Raw genomic sequence first — 26,350 nt, 5'->3', positions numbered from 1 at the left:
AACAGCAAACAGTGTTTATCAAGACAAAATAAATAAATGCCGTTAGTTTCTTAGCTGAAAGAAAGAAAGTCGAAAGAAAATCAACCAGTAGGTAAAAATGTAATCCAAAAATTCCAGAAAAGAAGACGGAGTTTCCGCTTATTTGCTAATATTTTCTAAATATTTTCACTATAGGGACAACTGATAGGACAAAACGATACTTCTGATTTTTAGAAGTATCAGACAAAATTATCAGCTGAAATACCTCAGCTTCTCATACTAATTGGTAGCAGTTTGAATGTTGGATCACCCACTTCAGCTTCCTTCTGTCTTTAGAAATCTTAATGAGTCTTTGCCAAAAGAGATTAAGCCTGCTGCAAATGAGTGCTGGATCTGAACCCAGGCAGCAGGACCATTTGGATAGATTTAAATCCTCTGATAAGGTGACGCAGGAAGGTTTTCATTTATGTTTATTACCAGCCCATGCATTATGAATCAGTCCAATATAATAAGTTGACTGATGATTTTCTATCCTTTTGTTAAAAGTTAAAAAAACGATTCTGCTTATTTTTCTTTAATAACATTGAAAAACTGCTTTGATTATTTGCTCATTCATCAATTTGGGTTATTTCAAATGAGGGAGAAGCTGCAAAAAAGCAAATGTGCCTTGCAGAAATAATCGTGTGTAAATTTCATTAGAAACCTGGGGTCTTACATAATGTTCTGTGTGGCCGACTGTTTGCATTACAGTTGTGTAAACCTTTGTGACCACCAGCCATTGACAGAGTTTCCACAAGTGTGTCATTGTGTTGTTAGTGCTCACACTGCTGTGACAGCAACGTTTGTTGCTTTCAAACCAACCTTTAGTTGCAAATTTAGTGTTTTTATTACTTGTTAAAATTCAGCAGGGGGAAATCTGAACAGATTATTGATCCGTGACACTAAACAGATTAATCTCTAAGATAAAAAAAAAAGTCAAAAGTCTTTCCCAGAGAGAGACTTTGATGAGAGGATGACCCAGGACTAAAAAAGTTAGCAATGCCCCCTTGTGGTATGTAAAAATTATCGAATTGTAAGAAGTACAAAACAAAAACTGAAGTCCAGGTGATTTATTAAAATCTTTACACAGTCACTTATTACATCAACATCCTTCTGATATACTGGAATGATATGATTTATAAAGCATTTAAATAAAAATAAACATGTTTAAACATATCTTAACCAATAAGTTCGAATTGAACTCATCACAAATTACAAATTAAAATCAACATATCTCAGCTTTATGCCCTCACACTCATACTGATGCACACAAACACACACACGGGAACAGCAGGCAGTGAATCAACATGCAGCCTCTTTGCTATTCCCAAAAACACTTTCAAGTATCTTCAACATCACTGAAATATAGCTTTGTCTTTTCTTCTGTCTTGGTTCCAAATTCACACAAACATATTTCTGACTTTCTTTAAAACAACAACGAAACAGCAATACTACATGGTCTATGCTCAAAGTGCATGCCTGTATGTTCGTCTACCTAAGCCATAATGAAGAGAACAGCTAATAAAGGCACATGGAGCTGAATACTCTACTCTTCGCATGATATTCAGCTTGCTTTAAGTTTCTACAGAGCAGCACTTCCACTTAGCACTCACACAGCAAGTGTTGAGTATTGATAGAAAACACTGAGAAAATTTGGTCAGAGTCATTTTTGCCACAATGCGTACCATAACATTTGTATTTGTATCATGCCATGCTTAGTTTATGTGTTACAGTAATGCAGAACTTTTGAAATATAGTTATCCTAACTTTGACTGTCACAACGCAGTTTTTCTACAGCATACACATCCAAACTGATTTTATGTTACAAAGAAAAAGAGTCAGTTGTCTATTTACAGCAAACACTTGCATGTCGTCAGTCTGTTTCATTTGAAAAAGCCAGATGGTTTGGCTGGAGGACCCATCAACATACAGGCTTGATTCTTGTGTGTGATTTGAATCTGTAAATTAAAAAAAAATATATAAAATCAGGCATTTCAGGCATGTGACTTCATTACATTAAGCAGCCACTGTGTTTCTGTGCCTGTGCAGTGTTTACCGTGCAGGGAGGTTGCATCCACGGTTCTCCATCTATCTGCATTGGTAATGCTTTCTTTGTCCTACGTGTAGAGAGGGATAAACAGAATGCATCAGGATGGTCATGTGTCATTAAAATGTAAATGTATCTTCTTATGTAAATTAACTAATGATGATCCCTAACTATGACCCACTGTTGAAGCTGAGAGCCCAGCCTTGTCATGTCTGAACATGTCCATGTGCCTTTTTTCCCCCCTCACCTGATGGTGATCTGAGACGTTTTCGCGAGCCGCACCGCGCTCTTGAGTCCAGTGTAAATCTGGCCCATCTCCATCGCTCCTTCAAGGCCGACCACCTCTAATCGCCGATCACTGAGGTCTGACAAGAAAGCAGAGGCTAATCAGTCCAGAGAAGGAAGACAAGATTGGGCCTGAGGCAGATGCCACTTCTCATATTTAATGTGCATCAGAGTGGAGATCGATAACAACAGCGGTTTGAAGCACACCAATGTATATCAATAATCATACATAATGTATAATCATCATGCACCTGCAAACAACTGCAGTTTACGTGCACAAGTTTCTCTGTGCATACAGTGGCAGGATGGTTGGACTCAGGTCTTGGCTGACAGCATAGAGATGAATAGTTAGGAGGAAACGGGTTTGAGAAGCAAACCATAACTAACCACCAGTGCAGAGAACCTCAAGAAAAAGAAAAAAAACCAACATTTTTGCAGAAGCTGGTTTCTGCTTCTTAAGATTTCAGCTGAGATGTCAACAGCTTTCAGCCTGTATGCGTCATCGTTTCTGGGAAGTTGGCTAATGTTAGCATGGTGTCATTCAAGCACTGAAGAAGCACGTGGAAACTTAGCATCCCTTCTGTGAGAAATTGGGCCTACTTCAAATGAATGCTGAAATCTTCTGATAAGATGATGGAGGGACATTACAGTACAATCAAAAGAAGATAACACATAAACATTTTTTTTTGCAGATAAGAATACAGATGCATTGAAATTTTGGCTTGCTATTCTGGTGGCTCGGTATCATAAAGTTCAATAACCAGATTACACAAATAGCACCAGGTACTTATTTGTATGTATGCACTAAAACCATGCATTTAAGTGTTAATATTTTGGCAAGTCAAAAAAAAGTTAAACACTTCATTCATTTCATTTCATTTATTTGTTCATTTTCAGGCACAACAAATACCTATATTGAACATAAAATGGACTATCGCTTTCAAAGAGAGAAGAGGGGCTGCTACAAATAAATAGGATAAATAGGGATTATCTTTAACTGTGAATTATGTAGTAAATATGTTTGTAGTAGAATCCAAGAATAAATATATGGAGATGGACAGAAGTACAGTATAGTACAGCATAGATGACCTTAAAGGGGTCAAATTCACGTACACAGGGTTATGCTGCCCTCAAGTGGCCGGAAAAATCAGTAACTCCACATTCAAAGTTAGAGCAAACATCATCATATGGGTTCCAGTTTCATTGGACTGTTATTATAATTTGTGAAATTTAGAAACAGAGGAAGTTTGGTTGGAATAAATCGATTTTTATTTTTTATTACACCCTCTAGTACTGTTGCTAGAGCACTAACTAGACTAGAGCACTAACCCCCTGTCTTTTGGAGAAAATTTGGAAATTAAAATGCAAATGACTACCGTGTATTTTGGGATTGTCTGGTTATTTAAAACTATCAAAGAGAGAGATATGGTGCCCGCAACACATTCTTAATGGTGAAATTCCTCTAGGAAGTAAGTTTATATACTCTGGATATATACCAACAGAATGGATGAAGAGAGATAAGTACTTAATGAACACACTGCTGGTGGCTCGTAAAAAGACTCATAAAGGAGTTGGTGACAGGTTAAACTTTGTGAAAAGTCTAATGTGTCTATGGTGAGTCGATGAGTCAGTGAACCTTACTTCTGTCCAATGACGCTGATGCTGATGTGAGTTTGAGGATAAGCTGAACTTTTCTATCAGTAAATGCTGCTGATAACATTCACATAGTGAATAAACTTCCCTATGTTGAAGGAAGGAATTTAACAAAGGGAAAATGTAATCTTTAGGACACTAAAGCAAACATAATGTTAGCTTATATCCGTCTGACGTTGTTTAGTTTTCGATGTTGCTGGTTGTCAGTTGTTGCATGTCTAATTTGCTGACAAGAAATCGTTACAATATCAGAAAGAAATAAACATATTATTGCACGTTTCTGTGTATTAGAGCCGTGACTTCAGGTCAGGAGATGAGGCTTGTGGTGAGGATGAATTTAGGTAAACTTTATACTTGCTGCTAATTATAATTTCATTAATTTCATTGTGTTCTCTCAGGACCACTGCTGTTAGATCAGACATCTGAATAATACAGGTCAACTGCAAAATACCTTGGGAAGTCACTTTCAGGATTTCTGGATTGACGATCACCTCCGGCTCTTCCTGCGCCGTCAGTCCCTTAGTGTCCACTTTTTTGGTCTCACCCCACAGGTTGGACCCACCATGCATGCTAGGAATGTTCAGGATAGCAACACCCTCAAGAGACACAGCACTGAGATCCAGGGGAGTACCGCAACACTGGAGACAGTACAGCGCACCGCAGCGTTAGAGTGAAATATCAGTGCGCTGTCTCTGATTGCTGTTTTGTATCGAGGCTACTTATTTCAAAGTAGCAAACTGCAAACTTGTGTGCTGCGCTCTCACCTCGATTGTTAAGTTTTCGCTCAGTTTTTTGCAGGAAGCAGAGATGGTTTCTGAAGTGGCAAATTCAAAATACCACAGCTTGTTCTTCATTCTGCCGTTAGAAAAAGCGTCTCCTTTAGGTTTATGTGATACTTCACTTTCACAGAACATTTTCTCCTTTTAGTGCACGCAGCGCTTTAGAAAGAGTAGGAGTCAAGCAGCAACACTTGGTGCCACAGACATCTGCTGTCACCTCGAGCATTCGTGCCTTTTACTGCTTTAAAAAAATCAGTAATTGCAAAGGCAAACAGGAAATATAGAAGTCATGTTGCGAAGAGAAAATTTGCTGTCTTTTAGCTCTGTTGTGTTTTTAAACTGTGCATCTGTTAAGCTATGAAACACTGTTGTATTGCTATAAGCAGGAATGCATTCGCTTTGTTTACTGTTCCTGACAATGTGCCCTAGAGACACATAATATTCAAACAAATATGCAAACCTGCTGTTGAATTTCTGAGGATGTTTTTCCCTCATTGTGTGAAACCGGTGGGCAATGGAGGCATCCTGCAAACACAAAACAATATAGCAATTATACGACCTACTAAACCGAAAATAAAACACTTCCTCTTGTATTACACATTTATGAGAAACTCACAACTCCAATAGAGAAGTAGTTGTTGATTATTTCATATGGCACTGGGTCACCCTCCTCTTGATTCTCATCAGTGATAACCTGCACGCTCCAGCGATCCATCAGCACCTGGGAGCTCCCCTCAATGTCTTTAAGAATACGGTTCAGATCTTCACCATCATACCCTTAAAGATGAAGACAAGAGAACTGTAATTTTGAGAACTTGCTGAAGCCCATTTAATTAGTGCAACCACTGTCTGAAAGCACACATAGACAGTGGCGCCATAACGTGAAAATAGTGACGTGCAAGTATTATCTTATTTACATAAGGGAACACTTCATCTCTTCGTTTCTCACCTCCTCCCCAGCGAAGGCATCGAGCAAGGTCATTTCCTGTGCCAAGAGGAAGTACAGCAACAGGTGGCCGCACCAGCAGATTGCCTTTGTCTGAATACAAAAAAAAGGGAAGGAAATACAAAGCGTGTAACAATCAATTTCACATGTGATGTTGTGAAGTTTATGCCAACAATCTCACCTATTGCATCGAGAATCCACCCAACTGTGCCGTCTCCACCGCACACCAAGATCCTGTACTCCTTAAGATTTCTGAAGAAACTCAAACTGAAAGAAATGTGAAAGATATTTTGGGGGGAAGTTATGGAGGTTTAAGTAAGTACTCAGGATAATGTGGTAAGAAATAATCTAATATTAAAATCAATTTGAACAAAAACTCTTGTATCACTTTACTTACCCTGGTCCAGGGCCACCATTTGAAAGGTTGTATACTTGTCGTGGATTCAGTAAAAACTGAAATTTGCGCAGCACTCTGAAATAAAGAAAACATAAAGAAAACCAAGTTGCACAATGTTCATGGATTTGAAATCTCTTTTTCCAGTAAAATATTCTTTTCCGAGCTCACCTTTCTCCCTGCTTACCACCACTTTTAGGGTTGACGAACACTAGAAGAGGATGGGCGTTCAGCACAGGGCAGATCTGATGATTAATAAACAAATGTTACAGGTATTATACTAAAGGAATATAAAAAGCAAACCCCACACTAATAGCATGGTGTACATTTTTGAGCTCTTGTTATTCAGCTTTAATGAAAAGCTTTTGCTTGCATGAATAATACCTGAAGCACTTGTCCGTCAGGAGTGGTATTGAGCTCGCTGTCATCTCCTGACCCAGAGCAGCCATTTTTTACATTATTTGGTCTCTCCTTTAGGGAGAACAATAAAGACAGAGAGTAAATAAATCATTAAAAATATCATAGCGTTCCTTGGATAAAAAATATCTACACTGTGTACCTAACAAAATGCCACACAGGTGAGAATGATTTACCAATGAAAAAAACAGCCTCTGGCCGATGTTATGCTTTGCGTTGGTGTGAGAGAGGCACTGTTTGCGTACTCTCTGAGCTGTGCATTTGCTTGAGATGTGCCTGAGGATAGTTGTGTACCTTTATAACAGGATATATGGCCCATGGAGGAAGAATATGGTCTCTGAGCAGCCCACACGTACACGGTGTTGACTCTTGGTCCACACATTGATCATGACGCTGTAGAATACAAATAAAATTACTCAGAAATACAGTGCAGATTTAGAGCATACAATAAAAAAAACTGTATAGAAAGGAGGCTTCCTGGATTCAATAGATACAAATGCGCACAACAATTCCAGAATGCAACTAAATCAAATCTCCTCCTTGATTAGAAAATAATTTACTCAAATTTATTCCTCAGTGAGTCATGCACTGATATGTTTGCTCACCATCGTGTGGCACCACACACAGTGTTTGCCTGTTAGGCCTTGTAAGCTCTTGATCTTCTTCTGGCATTTGTCACACTTCCTAGAGTCACAGTTCCCACTCACCCAGTCGTGTGTTGAAACCTGAAAAGTGAGATGGATTTTAAATTGTCCATGTAAGAGCACTCAGACATAGCATGAAATCAAATTTAGACCGTGCATGTGACTGTAAAGGTTGTCATGGAGACATCAGCATACCCCTATTTCTTTCTTTGACTTCACGTATGTCCTGGCGCAAGGGGCCGGGTTCTTGTTTGCACAGCGACCGTGGACTGTGTATTTGCAGGCTGCACAAAACGACACACAAACCAGCTGTCACATAATTTGTAAATACATATAAATTACTGTGGTAAATGTCAAGGAGGCAGATGAGCATTGATTAATCCCAAAAAAAAAATTATGCAATTTTCAAATTAGACACTTCCTTGCGCCCTCTTCTGGTTAGTTCTTGTACTCACAGGTGCAACACAGTCCCTGCTTCCTCAAACCCAGCAGCATGCTGTGACACACGTTGCAGTAAACAGGCTTGTTAAAATTTTTCATCCTCCACAGGTGTTGGCCGTCTTTCTGGGTCATCTATTTGTTGAAACAACAGTCAATGAAGAAGTCAGTGCAAGAAAGGGAAGAATAAAACAGTTTATGATCTTTTATTTTGTGAATATGATTTTTGAACAGAAAAATATATGTTTGCAAGAACAGAAGCTGTTCTCTCTTCCAATTCTTAGATATTAGTTCCACAACAAGGCATGATTTTCATCTTTTGCACCCATTCATTATTAAACTTAATGAGATGGCTCATTATGTAGTATGGCGGTGACTCTACATATCATCACACAACGCACAACTTCATGGACATTCAAATCAAAACTATCTATAATCTCGCTTAACAGAAGATTATAAAATTGTTTCAATCTGTTTACTGAGTGGTCAGCGTTCTTATCCAGATTAGATACTGAAACATTTTTTTTTAAATGACAGGATGTATCACCCTTTCACTTGCTGCAAGAGGATCAGTAGACAGAATTGCGAATCAGCATACAGGAACTGTGAGGGGGCTGAATTCATGCACCCTAGGCTTCAAATGTCCACTGGTGGCTAGAAATAGCTGGAGGGGAAGTCCCTGGCATTGTTGCAGAGGCCAAACACACAATCTAGTTTGTGGGTTTAGGTCGCTGCAGCTAACTGTCAAACAGACTGTGCGTAGCTCTATATTGTTGGCAACACATTAAACATCGATAACACAAAGCGGATCTCATCAAACCCCTTTAAAGTATAGGGCCAATAATAAATAGATTCATTTTAAAGGGATGAAATGAAAAACTGAATTGTCAATGGAGAGTTCTGTTTAACTCTTGTGAATACTAGCCTCAGATTAATACAACCGGTCAATGCAAGCATGTGTAACTCCTTAAGTATTTATAATAAAATAAAATATACCAGACTTGTATACAAATTGTACAGATGGTGGTGGGAAACTGTTACTCTGTTTGGGATTAAAACATTTTAGGAAAAGGTCAGAGTGACACGTGAGAAAAGTCTCGCAAGAGAAATTCCATTAGACCCAAAGATGTTTCTGCTTGGTTTGTAGTCCCAAAAATAAAATTACAAAAATAACAAACAAATATGCTTGAGCTCTTTGGGTTTAAGTTTTTAAGTGCTGAAAAGCTGAGAGTCTAGCTCTGAGTGGAAGGGGAGGTGCAAGCATATGAAAATGTTTCTTTAATTACATGGATTGGCACATACCAACAAAGGGAAACCCTTTTTGTCATTTGTTTTCTTTTAATCTTAGGGTGCTTTCCTTTAATTATTTCCTTAGTTGTATATACACGGCCTTAGCGCTAAGCACTGCTATATCATTCCAGCATTCATATTGTGCAGAATAAACGGAAAACACAAAGGCATTCTGATGGTGCAGAGCATGGAAGGAATGAGATTACCACACCCTGTAACAGTGAGTTGGCAAAAAGGGCTTTAGGGAAAAGGAGGAGGAGGCGAAGGACAGAGGCGAGGCATGCGAGGCCAGGAATTTACAAGAGTAGTTACCACTTTGTGAGATATCTGCTATAAAAAAGAAATATATTTGAGCTTGGACTTTGGAGCCAACACACGCTCCTTTTAAAAGCACCTTTAGACCCAGCAAGACCAGCAAGGGAACGTTGTTCATGCCTCCTTGTACCCACTCATCCAGAGAAACTGTGCCGCTGCTGTCAGCATCAATTGCTGTCATCATGTCCTTCAGAACCTGATGAAATCACATTCAGTTGTTATTATCCAATCAGCACACACGTTTCTATTACTTAAAGGGCCATGTGGTTTCTGAAACTAGTCGAGCTGGAATCTGTAAATTGTATATGCAGAGAAGCTTATCACTTTATGAACCTCTGGCAAATGAGTAACAAGAAGTGCCATATAGTGTGTACCCGACACTGTTATGGATGTCTTGTGCAAATAAATCTGTCTTCACATACATTTACTATACGTTACCTAAGTGCAGTGCATGCAGAACATTTGCATTACATTTATATTCTGGGACTTACCGGCTTGAGCTCTGACACATCCCAGTCGAGATATTCTGCAGCGTGCATCATCTGCGCAATAATCCGATCCACTTCCTGTTCAAAATGTAGCAGGCTTGTTTTAGTGTTGCGGCTGTTTTGAAGATGTTTTAAATATACTTTAAAAGATTTTCTCAACAACTTACAGAGCTGTCCAAAACTCCATTCCCATCTCTGTCATAAAGCCTGAAAGCAACTGAAAAAAGAATGGAAATGAAAGTGGAGCTGCTAGATGAGTCATTACTATTTTGGGCACAAAAGAAAACAAAAACTCACACTCCAGTTTGTCCCTGGGCTGGCCATCTTCAAGTAGAGAGAAGTAACATGAGACATCTTTAAGGAAGACTTCCTCTACAGGAGAGATTGAGGAGAGAGAGGAGGCTGTGAATTCTCTAGTTAACATATGTATACAAACAGTACGATGCAGGGATGTGGTGATAACTGCACGCATGCCAAATCGGCCATGAGGCAAAAAGGGTCGGCTGAAAAGGCGGTAAGCTGTTTGTATGCACGGTGCGTATGTATAATCTCACTGGTACTGTCTTCTTGGCCGGGTTCAGAGTTTTGAAAGGAGCGGAAGAGTCTCTGGCAGAGATCCACAGGGAAGTCCTCCACTTCTAAATATGTCTTGAGAAACAGACGAAAGCCTTCTTCATTGATGCACTGGGAAAAAAACATGAATGGGAGAAGCATGTTCTGTTTACAGCAGTCTAGTGAAGCGCGAAATGAATGGGTTGAAGCTTATTTGTATATAATATGCTTGTTACTTCTGAAAATAAAAAAAGATAATACTATGAACAACTGTGTGAAAAACGTATATTTTACAAGTGTCGCTTTATCAGCTGTTCTAAGCTCAAATAGGGATTGGCAAGATCTCAGAAGCTTCAAAAGCTTCTCAAATAGATTTAATCAATAATTGAAAAATGTACCAAAACAAAGTGTCTACAGGGTGTCATGTGACAATGACATAAAACAAAAAAACAAGCTCCTGCTTGAAGATTTCAGTCCATCTGTCTGGCATGGCATCTGTGTTTCTCACATGATATTATGCTGCAGGGCTAACAAGCTGTAGTCCCCTGATAATGGTGAACTACAAACCCATTTCTTGTTGCTTATGCATTTCCATACTTTTTACCCTGCAGAGCTGCCCGAGTAATAAATAACATAAATGCAAGGCAGCCGGATCACACAAAGAAAAAAAAAACAAGGGAGAGAGACTAACGGAGCTGCAGCACCAAAACACAACAACATTTCCAACAAATCATTTAAATGTAGTCTTGTAGCCGTATTTGTATTTTGACAGCAATTAACTTGTAACTTTATGGACGCAACTGTGTTCTCTCCCATTATGAAAAACAACATTTCATTCTTCTAATTAAACTCAAAGTGGCAAATAAACTTTCACTGCTGTAATAAATACTTAAGAAATTATTGTATTTGCTGTCTTCACAAATTACTAGTCAGCATCAGCCATTGATTTGAGCAGTCTTTTTTTTGCTGTTCAATCACATCTGAGCTTACACTGCATGAGGAAAGCCAGCACACTGTTAAACAAGGCCTTGCTGCGTGGGCAAATCTAAGGAGGTAATTTACATTTGCAGTCTCGCTTGAATACGCTGACGATATTTCTCATGGACAGCTTAGTCAGCCTGATCGATACTGCAGGTTGAAATCTAATTCATCAGCGAAGGATAATTAATAACTGCCCAATACACGTAAATCTTATTCTCATTTTACAGCGAACAGCTACTCTCAGACCTATTATTCTGTTGAGCTATGAAGCTTTTAGATGGCATCTCTGTGAATTAGTTTTGGAGGGATGGATTTGACTGTGAACAGCAGGACACTCTGTCCCCTCACCTCTCCATGCCTGTGCCGGGCCAGACTGCCATCTGCATAGAATTCCCTCAGCACATCTTTCACCTTCAAGTTGTTGTCTGGAAGCAAAGACACGCAGGTCACACAGGGATACGCACGCATACTTCGTCCATTCGACTTTGTGTGCAAACGTTTTTAATCCACACTTCTAAATGTCATCTGTGTATATGATTACACCATAAATATAGATTTATCTGGAGTACAACAATATATATATATATATATATGCATGCTCAATTTGCAGAAAAAGAGAATGTGGTAGACTGCTACCTCCTCTAGATATGAGAAACCATGAGCGAGTGTAAATGAGTGTGTGTGGGTGGAAGTGGAAGTGGAGGGGGGGTGTTAAGCGCTGAGAAAGCTGCCTGCCTGCCCGCCTGTCTGTACTCACATTCAATGTACTGTTGTAGCTGGATAAAGTCGACAGGGTTCAGTTCCTTCACCTCTGGGTTTGTGGGGGAGGACATGGTGCCTGCTTCTGCACAAACTGCCTGCCTGTGAACAAGCAGGCAGCGAGAGAAACAGTGAGATGTAGACGGAGAGAAAAGAGAAGGTGGGTGCACGCTAGCCTGCCTCTTTGTAAAACATAAAAGCGTGGCTGCAAGCAAAAGATAGCATCTCTCATCTCGCTCTGTAAAAATCCATGATTATAGACAGGGAGAATCGCTCTTAACATCCAAACTTTCTTTGAAGCAGAAGCAAGAGTACACAGAACTGTGCACACATTAAAATGTCTTTAATCAGAAAACAACCACAACAGGGCGTTTTTAAATCAGAACGCAATATTGTCACTGTGGTCCAGGTGCATACGCCCACAGTTTTTCCTCAACATGATAACATTTTTCCTCGTATGATGCACTAAAATGCAACTTCACTGCCAAACACAGCAAACTTTAAGCACTTGTGCTTTTACACTGTTTGTTTTAGATCTCACACCACCAGAGTATGCGACTAGCCAATGGAAACTGGGCCGAAAGGCTTTCAAAAATAATTTGAGGCTAAATTTTCCCATGATGCCTTGTGTCTAGGGATTTTTTGCACCCAAAGTCTTTTTCCATGTACTCACTGGCCCACATTAGTTTTGCAAAGTACCAGCTACAGGGAGTATTTTGGTTTCATTTAGGACAAGAAGATGCACTGGTGTGTTAAAATGCACAGATAAACAATAAAACCTTGTGGAGAGGTTGCAAAAACCAAACTGGCTCGTCAAGGGGCCTCCCCGTTAAACAAAAGGAAGAGACTTAAATGTCACAGAAGGCTGAAAGACAGCGTGAATTTGAATCTGACACAGAAAAAGAGCTTGTAAGTTCAATAAAAACTGGCCCGGCAAGTCGTTCAGAAGCAAGGAAGCGTGAAGTGCGGATGAAGATTTGGTATGTTACTTTTAACGACTCCACATGATGGGGGATGAATTCTATAATGACAGGAAAGCATACAGCTCATAACTAATTAAAGAAAGAGGAGAAACTGGTTAATGGAAGGGAGCAAAGTGGCATCCTGACATCCTGTTTAATGTTGTTTTAGATGTGTGTGGATAAAAATGGTTCCTAAGGAAATGCACGGATAAAATCAATAGCAAATTTCTAGTATACCTAACATACTCGTGATCAATGTTCTACAATTAGGTGAGCCAGGAAATCTCTCCATCACGTCTGGCACCAAGAAATAGCACACGTGCTTTTCTGATTTAGTATCCATTTCTTTAATGTTAAGGCAAAAAACGTGCCATTTTTCTCCCATCTAGAAATGAAATATTGAATTAATAATCAAACAGAACCCTTGCTGTATTAAATAAAGGAGAGGATACGTAGGTACAGTGTTAAATATTGCTGTAAAACTGACAAGACTCAGGCTGTTCAAAGATTTTATGGCTCCTCTGAACTTGTCACGAATTCTTTCTTTTACACATTTTCTCATCTATTATTATCCTGTCATCCTTTTGCTAAATTTACTTGGCTTTTCTCAAAAGGATTACACCAGCACTGGTTTAACCCCTGAATACTCCACATGACAGAATATTTTGTATTTGTCATTCTGTGCTATAAATCACAGCGAGCTACATTAGGTTTTGTCTGAATTATATTACCATGATGAGGCAATGCAGGGAAGACTTTTTATAAATCGATCCGTTCTTCTTCCACATTCTTGTGCAGCGGTAATGGGTACTTAAAACCATTAAATACCGTTTATATAACACTCTCTAAGAGTACAAGTACACTATGTGAAAGTTTGAATCGTCTCCTAATTGATTTTATTACTGTTTAGAAATGGAAACTGGAATGCAAAATAAGACTTCGAAGGCAAACAACAACAAAATAGATTCAGGTTTGAAAAACTGAGAACACTAATCTGATTATGAACAAACTTTAAAGCACCCACTAGAAATGATGGTGATTTCATGCTTAAAAATGTGTTCATTAATAAAATTATTACAAGAAAAATTATTTTTGTTTGTTTCTTATTAAAGACGAGTTTCATGCACACGCTGCAAATCCAGTCTTATGAATAACAGAATAAAAAAAATTCATGGTGGTGTTCCGTCCGGGCTGACGAACTGTAAATGTGCCGTTCACACAGCTGTCTACAGGTGTTTTCACACATCTATGTGCAGTCTGTTTAGGCATTAGTGAAGGCTGCCTGCACCAAACAGGAAAATCAGAGTACTTAAAGAACGTCCTGAGAAAATGAAATGAAATAATCTGAAATAACACCCACTCCCTTTGAATCCATTTGCTCTCTCTTTGGGCTCCGAAAGGTTCAGGCTGTCCTCACTTAATTCCCTCAAAAGGTCAGAGCCGTTGCCTAGCACTTTGTTTATGCAGCCGATCAGGTGGGCCAGGTTTTTATCGACAGCAAAGTGACACATGGAGGAATCATGAGAAGCCATCTGCTACTGATCACCAGATTACAGCCTGAACCTCTTTATTCTATAAATGTTCTCCTGTCTCCATCTCTTTAAAAACTGCCCCAGAAATAAACTAAAAACAAGCTTACGAGTGAGTTTTTATTTGCAGATAAAAAGACACCTCATTTTCGATACGTTTTAGGTGTTTTTTGTTCATGATGTCATGAACAGCGTCGTGCCTATTTTCTCTCCTTCCCAGAGCATCATGGTCATCATCATCACCATCATCATCATTATTGTCTGGTTCCACTAGATCTTGAGCCTATCTGAGTAATCTGATTCCACACTTCCTGATTAGATAATGATTTGCATGCACGATGCAGAGTGGGAAATCGGGACCAGTCAGGACAGGAAGAAGCATTCTATGTTCTCAGAGGACGGATGAAGAGTGTAACGCACACGAGCCAGTTGTTTACACTCAAAAGCATGGGATGGATTTCTTTGAAAAATTATGGCCTTGACTAAATGAGCTTACTAAAGTGGGCATACATGTTTCAGGAGGTTTCACAAATGCCTGAAGCTCGGTAAGACCGAATACAGACCATGTGACTAAGTCAGGTCAATAAGGTCCCACTGATAACATTAAATGGCAGATACCTTATGAAGGAACTGTTTGTGTTCCTTTATATAAAGTTTATGTGGTAGAGTCTTGGCTATGTAAATTCATATTTGGCCTAAAAAGAGTACAGTTCTTCTACGTGATTTACTTTGATTTGCTCGACAGACAGACAGTTTGAGGTATAACTGTTTAAACAAAATGTTGCTCCATATAATCAGTACAGAATAAATGATGCAACCTATTCTGAGCAGCCGTGCACAGAAGCTACTGGCGCAGTAGTGGTTCTTCAAATAGCACTGAAGAACAATTTAAACGTTAAAGTGGTTAGCAACGACTCGTGACAGAAACATCGACTTCCCAAATAAACTTCTGAAAAAAACCACCTGTCTCAGGCCTGACAGCGGCTTTAACTTCTGACCACTTGCCCAAAAGAAAAAACACCAAAGCAACTGCTTTCACCACACGGACAAAAAAAAAACCCCAACAACAACAAAAAAAACTACAAAAATAAAACTGGAGGATTAAAGCGACAGTTCCATTTACATTTTCCTTAACATATGGCAAGGGTTTAATTATGAGCTCTTAAAGTCTTCATTTAAAACTGTCAACGACCCTAAAACCACCATGTTTACAACAGGCACTTGAAGGTATACTTGGGGATGACCTTTTTCCACGCAGGCTAATGTTTGTGCAAGCTGTCATAACGCCTACGCCTTGTGTCAAGGAAATCTGCTGTTTTGCAACACTTGCAGGGTGTAAGTCACTGACTCCGTCATTCTGCGGTTGGAAAACACTGCGTAGGTTCTTTGAAGAAAGAGAAGTCAACATACAATGTTGGCCATTTGTTTTTCTCTCGAATCTACAACGAGTCTGCTCATTGAACCGTGTGCCGAATGCATCGGGTTAACACAAGTGGAAGGACAGACATGTTTGGTTGCTATGGAAAGTGTTTCCCTACATCAGCTGCTCTCTGTCAAAGTGCTGCCATGGGTGACTAACAGGTAGGAGGATCCAGAGGCAGAAAGGGGGGGGGGGGGTATCCATTAGAGGGAAGGGGAGCCCAGTCATAACTGTGAGTCTTCCCCCTTCATCGGTGCCTCCTCCCACACCACAGGTCTTGGTTGGCCTTCAAAACTAGAGGACACGCTCCAAATTGCGTTCTACATGCAGATGCTACTGTGACTCATTGCATGAAGAGGGAAACACTCCCCTAACTATAAAAGGACTGTTTGCTTAAGGGGTCAGTTTGCAGGTTAAGCCTGAAGTTACAAACCACTAACTGGTGGTGGTGGAAAAATGGTACTTCTGCACATTTATGTAGTGCTTCTACTTCTGTTTTGTTTTGTTTTCATCTTCAGTAAAACTTCATTATAACTTTCATCAATCAGGATAGATAGATAGATAGATAGATAGATAGATAGATAGATAGATAGATAGATAGATAGATAGATAGATAGATAGATAGATAGATAGATAGATAGATAGATAGATAGATAGATAGATAGATAGATAGATAGATAGATAGATAGATAGATAGATAGATAGATAGATAGATAGATAGATAGATAGATAGATAGATAGAGCGCACAAAGCTGGGCCAAAACAATTCCACAGTCACAATTGAGCATGCTCTGTTAAACAGGGCTTTCCCTTGTCTACCACTGTTTGGTGATATTTGAAGAATGCAAACTGCAGGCTCCAGTTAGGAGGAATACTGGATAATGTGAACATAATAAACATGGCTTGTAAATCAAGACAAAAAAAGACTGAACAAAAAAACAACAAAAGCTATTCACTACAGCATGAATCACACATTTCTTGGAAATGTAGGCAGGGCTTTACATGCTCACAAGCTTCAAAGTGAAAGCAGCCCATCACTCTGAGTTCAGACTTGAATGTGACTTATATAATAGCTGTGTGTGCGTGTTTGTGTGTGTGGAGACAGCCCCGTAGAACACCATACTGCCTTCAGAAAAAAAACCCTCAAACCTGCCCAGACTAGTGAGAGTGCATGCTGTCATATAAGGGCCACATTGCTTTTATGGTGTGACTGTTTGCACTTATCAGGGAGTCTTGTGTGGTTCACCCACAGATCTCTCCACAACTAAAAATGAAACAAATGTTACATTTCTTTTAAAATGATCTCAAGTGCTGTTCAGCGGTATTTTCCACTATCATACCAGTAATTTAGTCTTTTCCATCCGAAAGAGCTATAATATACAGATTCGGGATTTCCTGCATTGAACATTTTTAAATGGTTCAGTCAGAGCCAGAAAAACCAGTTTTGTTGATTGAGGCTTTATTAATTCTTGCATAATACATATTTTTATTTCAAAATGATCAGCACTAATGTGGAAATAACTGGACTTCTGTCAAATAAGATACCTAATCTTTGCTTTTAACTTATGTGATCTGATCATGCTTACTTGTGTAGTTACCACCAACTAAAGACCAATTATGAACTGGGAAAAAACCTGTACTTTGAGGAATTTTCTTCACTGGAAAGGATCAGCGTTACAAGTCGCAGCATGCTACCATAGTGTGTTACTGAAAATTACTGATGTAGGACACTTCATGCCATATTCACAGGTAGTAGCTCATTCATTTTAGGCTGGTTTGCTAATATAATAAAGGAAGGGAAGCTCATCCTTTCTCATATCCTGCAAAACTATAGCTGGAACATTAAAAATGTGCAAGTTAAACCGAAAGTCACAGAATGGGCTGAATTCTACTTAATTTACATCCTCTAGCCTGTGATGCAAACGTGAACAATGGCACAATTGACCTGACTACACTATTGATTGTCTGTTCCTAAAAACCCTCTTGCAGCCGCAAACAAATGAGCACCTCGGAGCCTATTCAGCGTTAAAAATAACCTGCTCACAAGATGACAAAGGAAAAACTGCTCTGTAAATTAAATCACTTGGATGTAAAGCGCTTGCAAAACTGGAGAGTTTGGGACAAAAAGAGTGGTGATGGGGGGCACAAACCTGATATCTAGACTGTCCTGTATGCTTTCTTTTTCCACTTAACATGGGGACTCGTGTTTTGCAGACATATGCCAGTGAAAGGAGAGGTTTGAGTAAACAATGCAATAGTGCTATTCACCAACGTGCCCCATCACCTACTTCACACCAGGAAGGATTTTGCCTTCCCAGTAGTGACGAAAACTCATACAAAAGCCCTTATGGGGTGTACTTATTGTTTTTTCCCACTGGTGTAGCACCATACCCTGCAACACCTGTAATCTCAGATGGGGGTTACTCAGATAAAGTCCTATCAGGCAGTGTAATCACCCAATAACCTGTTTGTCGAGTATGCTGCTGACATGCTTGGACAAACAGAAAACAGTAAGTGTTTTACATGAAGTATCTTCAGGTGTTTAGCAGCCTACATGCTTACCATTTCCTACTCTGACACATGAAATAGGCTGACAAAGGTACCAAACTTATTGGCAAAGGGAACTGAAATTTTGCATGTTTGTGGGGATTTTTAAAAGGCTGATCTGCTGAGTGAATTACTCTGTTATTAGCAGCAAAAAAGCACCAAGCTGAAATTCATCGATATCCTCATGAATCTGCTTGGATCTTTTCATTCAATTCTTAATAGCAGCGCAAAACCAAGACGAAATTTTACTCTCTCTTATTTGACTGGGGCTCATCTGCAGCCGAAAGACGTATAGAGGTTTGCTAAAACTTCGATCAATGCGAACGGTGCAAGGTTTTGTTTTTTTGTCATTTACCTTTCCGCCGCCACTGTGTTGGTTGCCTTTACACAGTCCGTCTCGACGCTGTGCAGAAGAAAAAATCAAAACCAAAATCCTGCTCTCAGACGCGAAGCAAAGTGGTCGTTAACTTTAAACGGAGGCGGCGAGGTCTGCCGAGTGGAAGCGGTGAACTACTGCGCAGAGCAGCGACTGAGGATCCCTCCGGCGAAGCACCGCCTCAGCTGATCTGCGCCCTCCTTTGCTAGCCAATACACACCCGTTATTCCGGTCCCGTGCGTCCATCTGCAAAGTTAGAAAGTAATGCTTCGTTTAAATTATGCAGCTGTAAAAGCGCAGTTATCACTCTGCATCTTTCAGGAAGTATACGCTAAAAGCTGCACCGTAATGCTTTCAACAGTTTTATCATTTGCAGCGCTGTTGTTGTTTTTGGTGTTGCTGTCCATCGTGAGCCTTTTTAAAGTGATGAAGCTGACGTCACATGTTAAGGCGCAGAACAAAAAAAGCCACCGTGGTTACAATAAAGCAATATCACCGTCTAACCCCTTCAAATTGCTTGTAACAACATTAACAAAAAATAGATAAATAAATACTAAACTTATGGCTACTTAGACTACAGACCTCGAGCCACCTTGGTGTTGATAGAATTTGTTTATAGATAGTGACCAATAACGATAAATATTAATTGTATTTGCGTGGTTATAAGCCTTATAGAGGCTACGCTGCTATCCGATGTATGCTTTTAATCAAATAGTGAGTAAACAGTGAAATACTGTAAATACTGCGGCTATGAACTCATATCTTTAACAAACAGTGCGTATTGATATCGAACGTGAACAAAATCCGGGACTATACTATTGCTGGCGAGTTTTACGTTAACTTCATCCAATTAGAAACGAGTATTTTGTTATTAAATAATAAAAGTTTTGTTTTTTGTTCCTTTTTACTTCATTACATTTGTACACCACTAACGACGGATACGTTACAGATAAAATGAAAAATTGAACTTACCATGCAAGATGTCTGTTATGGGTGAACGCCGTACAGCTTCTGGTGTTATCGCACAGTATGTGAATGAGTTGCTCACGCAGTAGCCCATTAATATAACAGAGAAATTCAAACAGTTGCACTGCCTGTTTATTTCCTAACAAACACATATATAGCTGCAGTATAATGCAGCCACACTTTAAATTTTCTTAAATGAGGTGAATGCTTCCTCTGCGTCTCCATTAAACCAAGTTCTGTTTATTTAAATTATGCTTCTTGTGGAAAGGCTTAAGTACTTTATTATACATTTACACATATTCTGAGGTGTATTGTAATATTCTGGCCAGTGCGGTACTGCAGCATACCAGTCCTCAACCAACCACATGACATAATTATATGTGTGGACTTTAACAAGAACCACAATATTTGGTAAAGCACATGATTTCACATTCCACTGAGCACAATGGTGAGGGATTAAGCTGCACAATGAGGACGAGGCTGGCAGGAGAGGATAACAGACATGGAAAACATGTGGGTGTCTGGGTTAGAAAAGGAGAGTGAGTCAGGTCAGAGTAGTCAGACTTTTCCCCCCGTCTTTAGTTTTGTGGTTAAACTTTCCTCTTTTTTCGTAAACTGGGACAGCACCACCTTACACTCCATATTGTGACTTCTTACAGGCTGCAGCAGTTTTCTCTGGACTTAAATCTTTATATAAAGCAGTCAGCTGAAGTGAATTATGAAGTGTACTTCCCAGCAGTTCTCTGATGACATGTTGTGGTAAAATAAGGAACTGCATTTTTTCCTAATTAGGAAGCCAAATAAAAACTCAGGCTTTTCCAATGACAAAAATCCACCCAGATTTTACATTTTATTACCTTGTCTGTACAACATGGTACATAACAGACACATAACAAAAACAATAACAAGGAAAATAGTAAAGGGAATTATCCACTTGTGTGGGTTTCTATAACAACAGCTTTTTTTGCTCGTCTTACTACAGTAATGAGTGACTAATGGCAAAGCATTTCTCCTCTTGAAAGCCTTAAAAGTGACTTTACAAATACTGGTACAATCTCCAAGCTGTGTCTGGTTTTAGTGGCATTTCAGCAACAATGTTAGCCAACTGTGAATAATGAAAAAGATGTCCATGATGTAAATGTCTATATTTAAATCAGAAATGAGCCACAACACTTTTTCAAAGCTCATTATACATAGTCATATCCCAAACTTTAAAACTTTCACTAGACCCAACATACAGACTATATGTACAACTGAGGCAACAAACAGATAGAACACAAAATCAATTTCTTTCTGCAGTGAACTTCAAATGCACCGATAAAGGCAGAGCTCCAAATGTCACATGATAACATCTTCAAGCATAATTGTGTGAAAGGCAACACAATAAATAAAACAAATGGCACGGAAGGTCTGAACAATCTAAACTGAGAAGCACAATGTCTCTGGGAATATTCACAGGAAACTAAATACTAAAGCAAGCACGTCCCTGTAGACAGTAAGAGAAGCTGACTAAAGAGAACTGAGATTAACAAAAACAGAAAAATCTAATTACAGTGAGGAGTATAACATTTATAATTCAATATAGTATTTCTATTTACAAGCATTTATACAACAGAGCACATTAAACTGGGGTTTGGGCTTATTACTCTATCAGGACATGGAGCAGAACAATCAGATCATATAATGCACTAAATATAAACCTTGTAAACATCACATCTCACCTTTTATCTTAGATATCAGTCAGTTTAAGTTTATATTTGCCAGGTTCAATAAGCATTTGTCCTTACTTTAAGGCATAGGTATCAAGCTTAGGAGTAAGCCTAAGAGTTTACTTTAAATAAGCCAGATTTATTCAAAAGGTTTCACTCCAAAGAGAGAAATCATACTCATCACAGCAAACCCCCAAAGCAAAACGTCCCTATTCGTCGCTGGATCAGTTCAGCTAGCTGCACAGTTATAAGATCTCCTCGACTCCGTGCGCAAAGATCATAACCAGGCCGGGTTCCAGGATCATATCCTCCCCCATATGCTGATTCTCACAGGCCATCACCACCACTGCCTGCTTGCCAGGGATACGCTTGGCAACGTAGTTCTCATAGTAGCGCCTGTTCATCTGCCGCGTCTCGAGAGTGGCCAGTCCCTGCGGCCAATTACGCTCGTGGGCGTTTTCGATCAGGTCGTTTACAATCGAGAGAGGACAGCCGCTGTCTATGAGGGATCGCTTGATGACTGCTTGGAGGACAGCATCAGGAGTGGAGATCATGCCACCCCAGCGTGTCACTCTAGCAGGCTGCATGGAGTTTACCCACCTGAAGATTTAAAAAAAAAAAAAAAAAAAAAAGAAAATTAGGAACTGAATTTATTTCAGATCAAATATTGGGAGAGGAAAGGAAAGCTTCACTTACTCAAGTATCTCATTGTACTCGATGCTCTCCTCAAGGTTTTGCAAGTTTGGGTTTGCACTGCGAATTGCTCTCATGTAGGCTTTTAGCAGCTGAATGTCTCGTTTCTGGAAATGAAAAGCAATACAGTGAATGAAAAACCTCTCAAAACTGCCTCAAGTACAAAATCTGTAACTGTCCATTTAAAAAACCCAAATAGATTCACATCCACAGCAAAAAAAAAAAAAAAAAAAAAAAAGTGCAATAAGAATGAGGAGACCATTGTTATTGCACGTCCATCAAACACATATAATAGGCATGCATCTGTGTCTTATACCACAAAGACATGGCACTCGAATTATTTCTGCCAAATATCATACAGACAGACAACTGTTAATATTTTATCAAGACTAGACTGAATATTTTGTCAAAAATATACTATTGTGTAGGCAAAATACTCTTACTTGTTCCCCCAGCTGGTGTTTATGTTCGGCTACAGTTTTTTCCAGCTCTGAAATTTTAGTTTGCTGCTGCTGGACAACGCTCCGCAAGTGTTTAATACAGTTATGATTGGGCAGCTCATCTTTGGGCATTTCAAGCCTGCAAGAGTGAGAAAAACAGAATATTAAGAAAGAAAAGAAAATTTAATACTATAAAATACAAAGGAGGCTTGTAAGGATTTATTCTATGGAATCCACTTACCCACATCCCTCCTCACAGTTGACAGGCCTTTTGGGGTTGTGCTCACAGTCCTTGAGATGTGACTGCAGCTGGTCCAACCGCAGTGTGGCTGTGCAGCCAAAGCTCGCATTATCACAGCTGATCTGAAGTTTGGACAACATGTTGCGCATAATGCGGGGCACAGGACGGAGGTGAGCCAGCGTCACTACTGTGCGGTCAACAGGACAAATCTGCTGCTGGGCAAACCACTGCGTTATACAGGCATTGCAGAAAGCATGCTCACAGTGTGGAGCCTGAGGTGGAAAAATGCATATGCATATAAAACAAATGTAATGTCAGAAATACAGATAGAATTAAAAGGTGGGGGGGGGTATTTTGATCAAAGACTTGCCTGCACTGGTTCTTCTAACACTCCACTACATATTGGACACAACAGGTCTTCATCCACCTCCCCTTGAAACCTCGTAACGTCGTACCCCATGGTACATTACCCACACCTCCTGAACAACACACAAAAAGGTTTTTAGCCATATTAACTTCTTAGAGACAACTGTAGACAGATGATACTAATCTGTACAAAGACTAAGTATTTTTTAATTCTTATGCAACAGAGAGGCACTGACTAATCCTAAATTTATTTGGGTGCATGATAATGACCCCAAAGTGATTTAAAAAAAACACTTTTAGTGACAAGAAAAACACCAGATGGTACTCAACTAGCCTTGAGGGGTGTACCACAAAGCGAGACTAATAGGTCAGCAGCGTATGTCAAGCTTAAAACTCAAGAGTTTTCAGTGTCACAAAAGTGGTCACCATGGTAACTCATGTTAAACTCTTAACCTGGTCCAGAGCAGGTGTGTTCAGAGTTCTGGTTTACAATTGTGAGCAACTGCCACAATTTAATTGGTACTCTTAAAGACAGCATGATCCAAGTGTGCTACAGATTCTCTGCTGAAGGAAACCATTTTATATATAGCACCAGCTGAACAACACTAATAAAAATAAATGAAGCCATTACAGTGCATACTGTGGACCACATGTCATATAAATGTACATGTATTCAGTTGTCATAATTCGTAGTAGACTGCTGAAAATACAGCAGATTAGAAATTAATCAGTCAATTTGCTGTATATCAGTCACAGAGTATATTTAACCAATAAAATCAATTTAGCTTTGATCTATTGACAATGTCTAGCAGCAACAATTGCCATTTGAGGTATGTATGTTCTTCATAGATCTCTATCACACAATCTGGCAATTTCATGCTGAGAAGCAGTCATGTGCATCAAATTCCCTTTTTTTATGCAAGCGTGAGAATGAATAAAAATCTTAGTTTTTTTAAAATAAAGTTTTAGGTTTGGTAAAGCCAGCTAATGCAAAAAAAAAACAAACAAAAAAAAAAACAAAACCCCTGGATATGTTGAACCTGCTTCATAATACAACTGTGCTCAACACCATCAGCTCAGTCTGAGTTTACATAAAGAATCAAAAGCAGTTCAGATTCAAAGAACAAGGGCAAGTTTACCAAGACATGTTGACAAATTACTTGCCAAGCAAAGCCAAATAATCTGCCTAAATCCTTCACACGTTCAAATATTTTAAGCCTACCTCACGCACAAAAGGCCTCAAATGTTTCCATTCAGGTCCTGATGTTTTGCTGATACGTCACATCTGGTAAAATGGCCTCCTTGCTAAAAGAGTTTAAAAAAAAATAAAAAGAAAAATTATAATATTCACAGTGATTGTTAGATTCATTACAGTTCTTGCATGGGACAAAATCCAAGATCGACGCAATTTATCTGGAGATATATTAAAAAAGACGTGAGCTCAGTCGTTTTCAAATTTTCTTGCAATAATCTATATTCTTTACCTAACAGCATCTCACACCTGTTTTATCCTTATGAACATCGTTTTCTGCTTTAACCAAAAAAATGTTTTAAAGGAACAATGACTCAAGACATTGAGCACACAGCCCTGTATCGATGCCCTTGACCTAACGTTGTGTAAATTAAACCCTACTATCACCTATGGCACCTAATGAGAACATCCTGTCATTCCAGCTGACTGGCTGATGACCCAATTTGACTGAAAGCGGCACATGTAGGCGATTTACAGACCCCCCATTTCTCCAGTTGCTCTCAACATGCCCTGCAAACATTAGCATCGCTAACGTTAGCTATATGGAAGATATTTCGTTGACAACGCTGTACTTTGCTCCAGTAATTTGGGGTTTATAATTAAAGCAACTGGGGTCAGCACACAAAAAGCACCTCAATGCTTGGATATAAGAACCCCTCTCTAGTCACGAATTACATGTAGCTATCGCTATTCCACTAACCATCCCTTTTAGCAAATACGGTACCGTTGGTTTTCCCTGGATATTAGCATCAAGCTAACCAGACAGAGCTCAGTCTAGGCGTATTACACAGAGAAATGTCCGCTTACAATTGCACACGCTAGAAGAAAATACCATAACTAACAGATATACTTACCTACGCGTGTATTAAACCAGTTCTTTATGACGAATTCTGTGGGGGGGGGGGGGGGGGGGGGTTTCAGACGTCCCAGTGTAGCTAGAAGCTTGATAGCCACGTCCTGTGCTACATCCTACACTTCAGCGTCGTTGAGACGCAAGCGAGCGGCGACGTCATGACGTACCGCTACAACGTTCGTTTGATTGGTCCTTTAACTTTTTTTTTCTCTCTATCCATCTTTCTATCTTCATTCATCTACAGACCACATTATAATACACGTTTACTCAAATCTGACTAGAACTACCAGTTAATTTTTTCCGTGATGGTTTCATTTGTAAAGACAAATATGGCACAAATACATACAGTAATCTGAAACAGACTTGAGCCACCTCTCATGTCTTTATAATTTGCTTCCAGGAAGCAAAATCTTGTATTTTGATCTTCTTGTATTTTTTAAAGTTCTCTTCAACAATACGTCTTTAGGTTTCCTGGATGATTTTTCAAAGATTTTCTTGGGACATTGGTTGCTTTTTTCATTCATTTTCAGTCTATCCCTATTACCCACCATATTCAGATAAAAACATTTTTATCTCTGAAACTACTTACAGCATTGCCTGAACTCTATTAGACAAGCTTTTTGGTACTTGAATGAATCATTCAAGCATTAAATTAAATTAAATTTGTCTGATTTTAAATTGCATCTTTAGGTACTTTGTTATTAGCAGCCTGTTGGAAGACAAAAGAAGTGGAAGGCCTACAAAAAACTGTGTCTGAATGTTATGTCTGTAACAAACAGGAAAACAGCCAGCAAAGACTTGACACAGGACCTGAGTAATGCATCATTAGAAATGGTCTCAGTGGAAGAGTGGCAGTCAAGAAGACATTCTTAAAATATGAAAACAGAAAATGCTGAGGTATGCCAAATGACTGACAATGAATTGCAACGTGTGATTCAGTTTAGTTAAATTAAATTGTATTTACAGTTCATTAACAGTCGCCTTAAGGTG

The 26,350-nt window shown here is 39.2% G+C and overlaps 2 protein-coding genes across 2 annotated transcripts; both read right to left on the bottom strand.

Moving 5' to 3' along the window:
* Positions 1 to 1,073: 1,073 nt before the first annotated feature.
* dgkaa (diacylglycerol kinase, alpha a) lies at positions 1,074 to 19,205 on the bottom strand. The gene is made up of 24 exons (XM_085259545.1): positions 18,820 to 19,205; positions 12,005 to 12,108; positions 11,596 to 11,672; positions 10,269 to 10,398; positions 10,012 to 10,086; positions 9,882 to 9,931; positions 9,718 to 9,792; positions 9,306 to 9,422; positions 7,639 to 7,756; positions 7,379 to 7,467; positions 7,145 to 7,264; positions 6,834 to 6,932; positions 6,507 to 6,593; positions 6,294 to 6,367; positions 6,126 to 6,200; positions 5,910 to 5,995; positions 5,732 to 5,821; positions 5,399 to 5,559; positions 5,243 to 5,307; positions 4,768 to 4,858; positions 4,455 to 4,641; positions 2,313 to 2,430; positions 2,075 to 2,135; positions 1,074 to 1,976 (listed from the first exon to the last, which is right to left on the bottom strand). Exons 2-24 carry the CDS (start codon positions 12,078 to 12,080, stop codon positions 1,902 to 1,904), a joined length of 2,196 nt encoding a protein of 731 aa, XP_085115671.1. The 5' UTR covers positions 12,081 to 12,108; positions 18,820 to 19,205; the 3' UTR covers positions 1,074 to 1,901.
* A 1,415-nt stretch (positions 19,206 to 20,620) lies between these two features.
* Positions 20,621 to 25,488, bottom strand: rnf41 (ring finger protein 41). Its single transcript, XM_085260472.1, has 7 exons — positions 25,362 to 25,488; positions 24,478 to 24,560; positions 23,260 to 23,368; positions 22,890 to 23,161; positions 22,652 to 22,787; positions 22,212 to 22,315; positions 20,621 to 22,115 (listed from the first exon to the last, which is right to left on the bottom strand). The coding sequence occupies exons 3-7, from the start codon at positions 23,347 to 23,349 to the stop codon at positions 21,761 to 21,763; spliced, it is 957 nt and encodes a 318-aa protein (XP_085116598.1). The 5' UTR covers positions 23,350 to 23,368; positions 24,478 to 24,560; positions 25,362 to 25,488; the 3' UTR covers positions 20,621 to 21,760.
* Between the last annotated feature and the right edge of the window lie 862 nt (positions 25,489 to 26,350).

Source organism: Mchenga conophoros, linkage group LG20 (genome assembly GCF_057382185.1).
Source record: "Mchenga conophoros isolate Kocher_MC1m ecotype Shallow Benthic linkage group LG20, M_conophoros_male_GT1.1, whole genome shotgun sequence".
NCBI classification, from domain to species: Eukaryota; Metazoa; Chordata; class Actinopteri; order Cichliformes; family Cichlidae; genus Mchenga; species Mchenga conophoros.
The sequence above is the reverse complement of the archived record's forward strand: the minus strand, read 5'-3'. Positions and strand labels throughout refer to the sequence as shown.

Excerpts from the sequence above, each read along its gene's own strand:
- dgkaa (XM_085259545.1), bottom strand. The coding sequence starts at position 12,080 with ATGTCCTCCCCCACAAACCCAGAGGTGAAGGAACTGAACCCTGTCGAC. Across the intron at positions 10,399-11,595 it reads CCCGGCACAGGCATGGAGAG|TGCATCAATGAAGAAGGCTT; the intron begins GTGAGGGGACAG and ends TTTTTTTCCCAG. Across the intron at positions 5,822-5,909 it reads GTGGATTCTCGATGCAATAG|ACAAAGGCAATCTGCTGGTG; the intron begins GTGAGATTGTTG and ends TTTTGTATTCAG.
- rnf41 (XM_085260472.1), bottom strand. The coding sequence starts at position 23,349 with ATGGGGTACGACGTTACGAGGTTTCAAGGGGAGGTGGATGAAGACCTG. Across the intron at positions 23,162-23,259 it reads TGTTAGAAGAACCAGTGCAG|GCTCCACACTGTGAGCATGC; the intron begins GCAAGTCTTTGA and ends TTTCCACCTCAG. Across the intron at positions 22,788-22,889 it reads AACTGTGAGGAGGGATGTGG|GCTTGAAATGCCCAAAGATG; the intron begins GTAAGTGGATTC and ends TCACTCTTGCAG.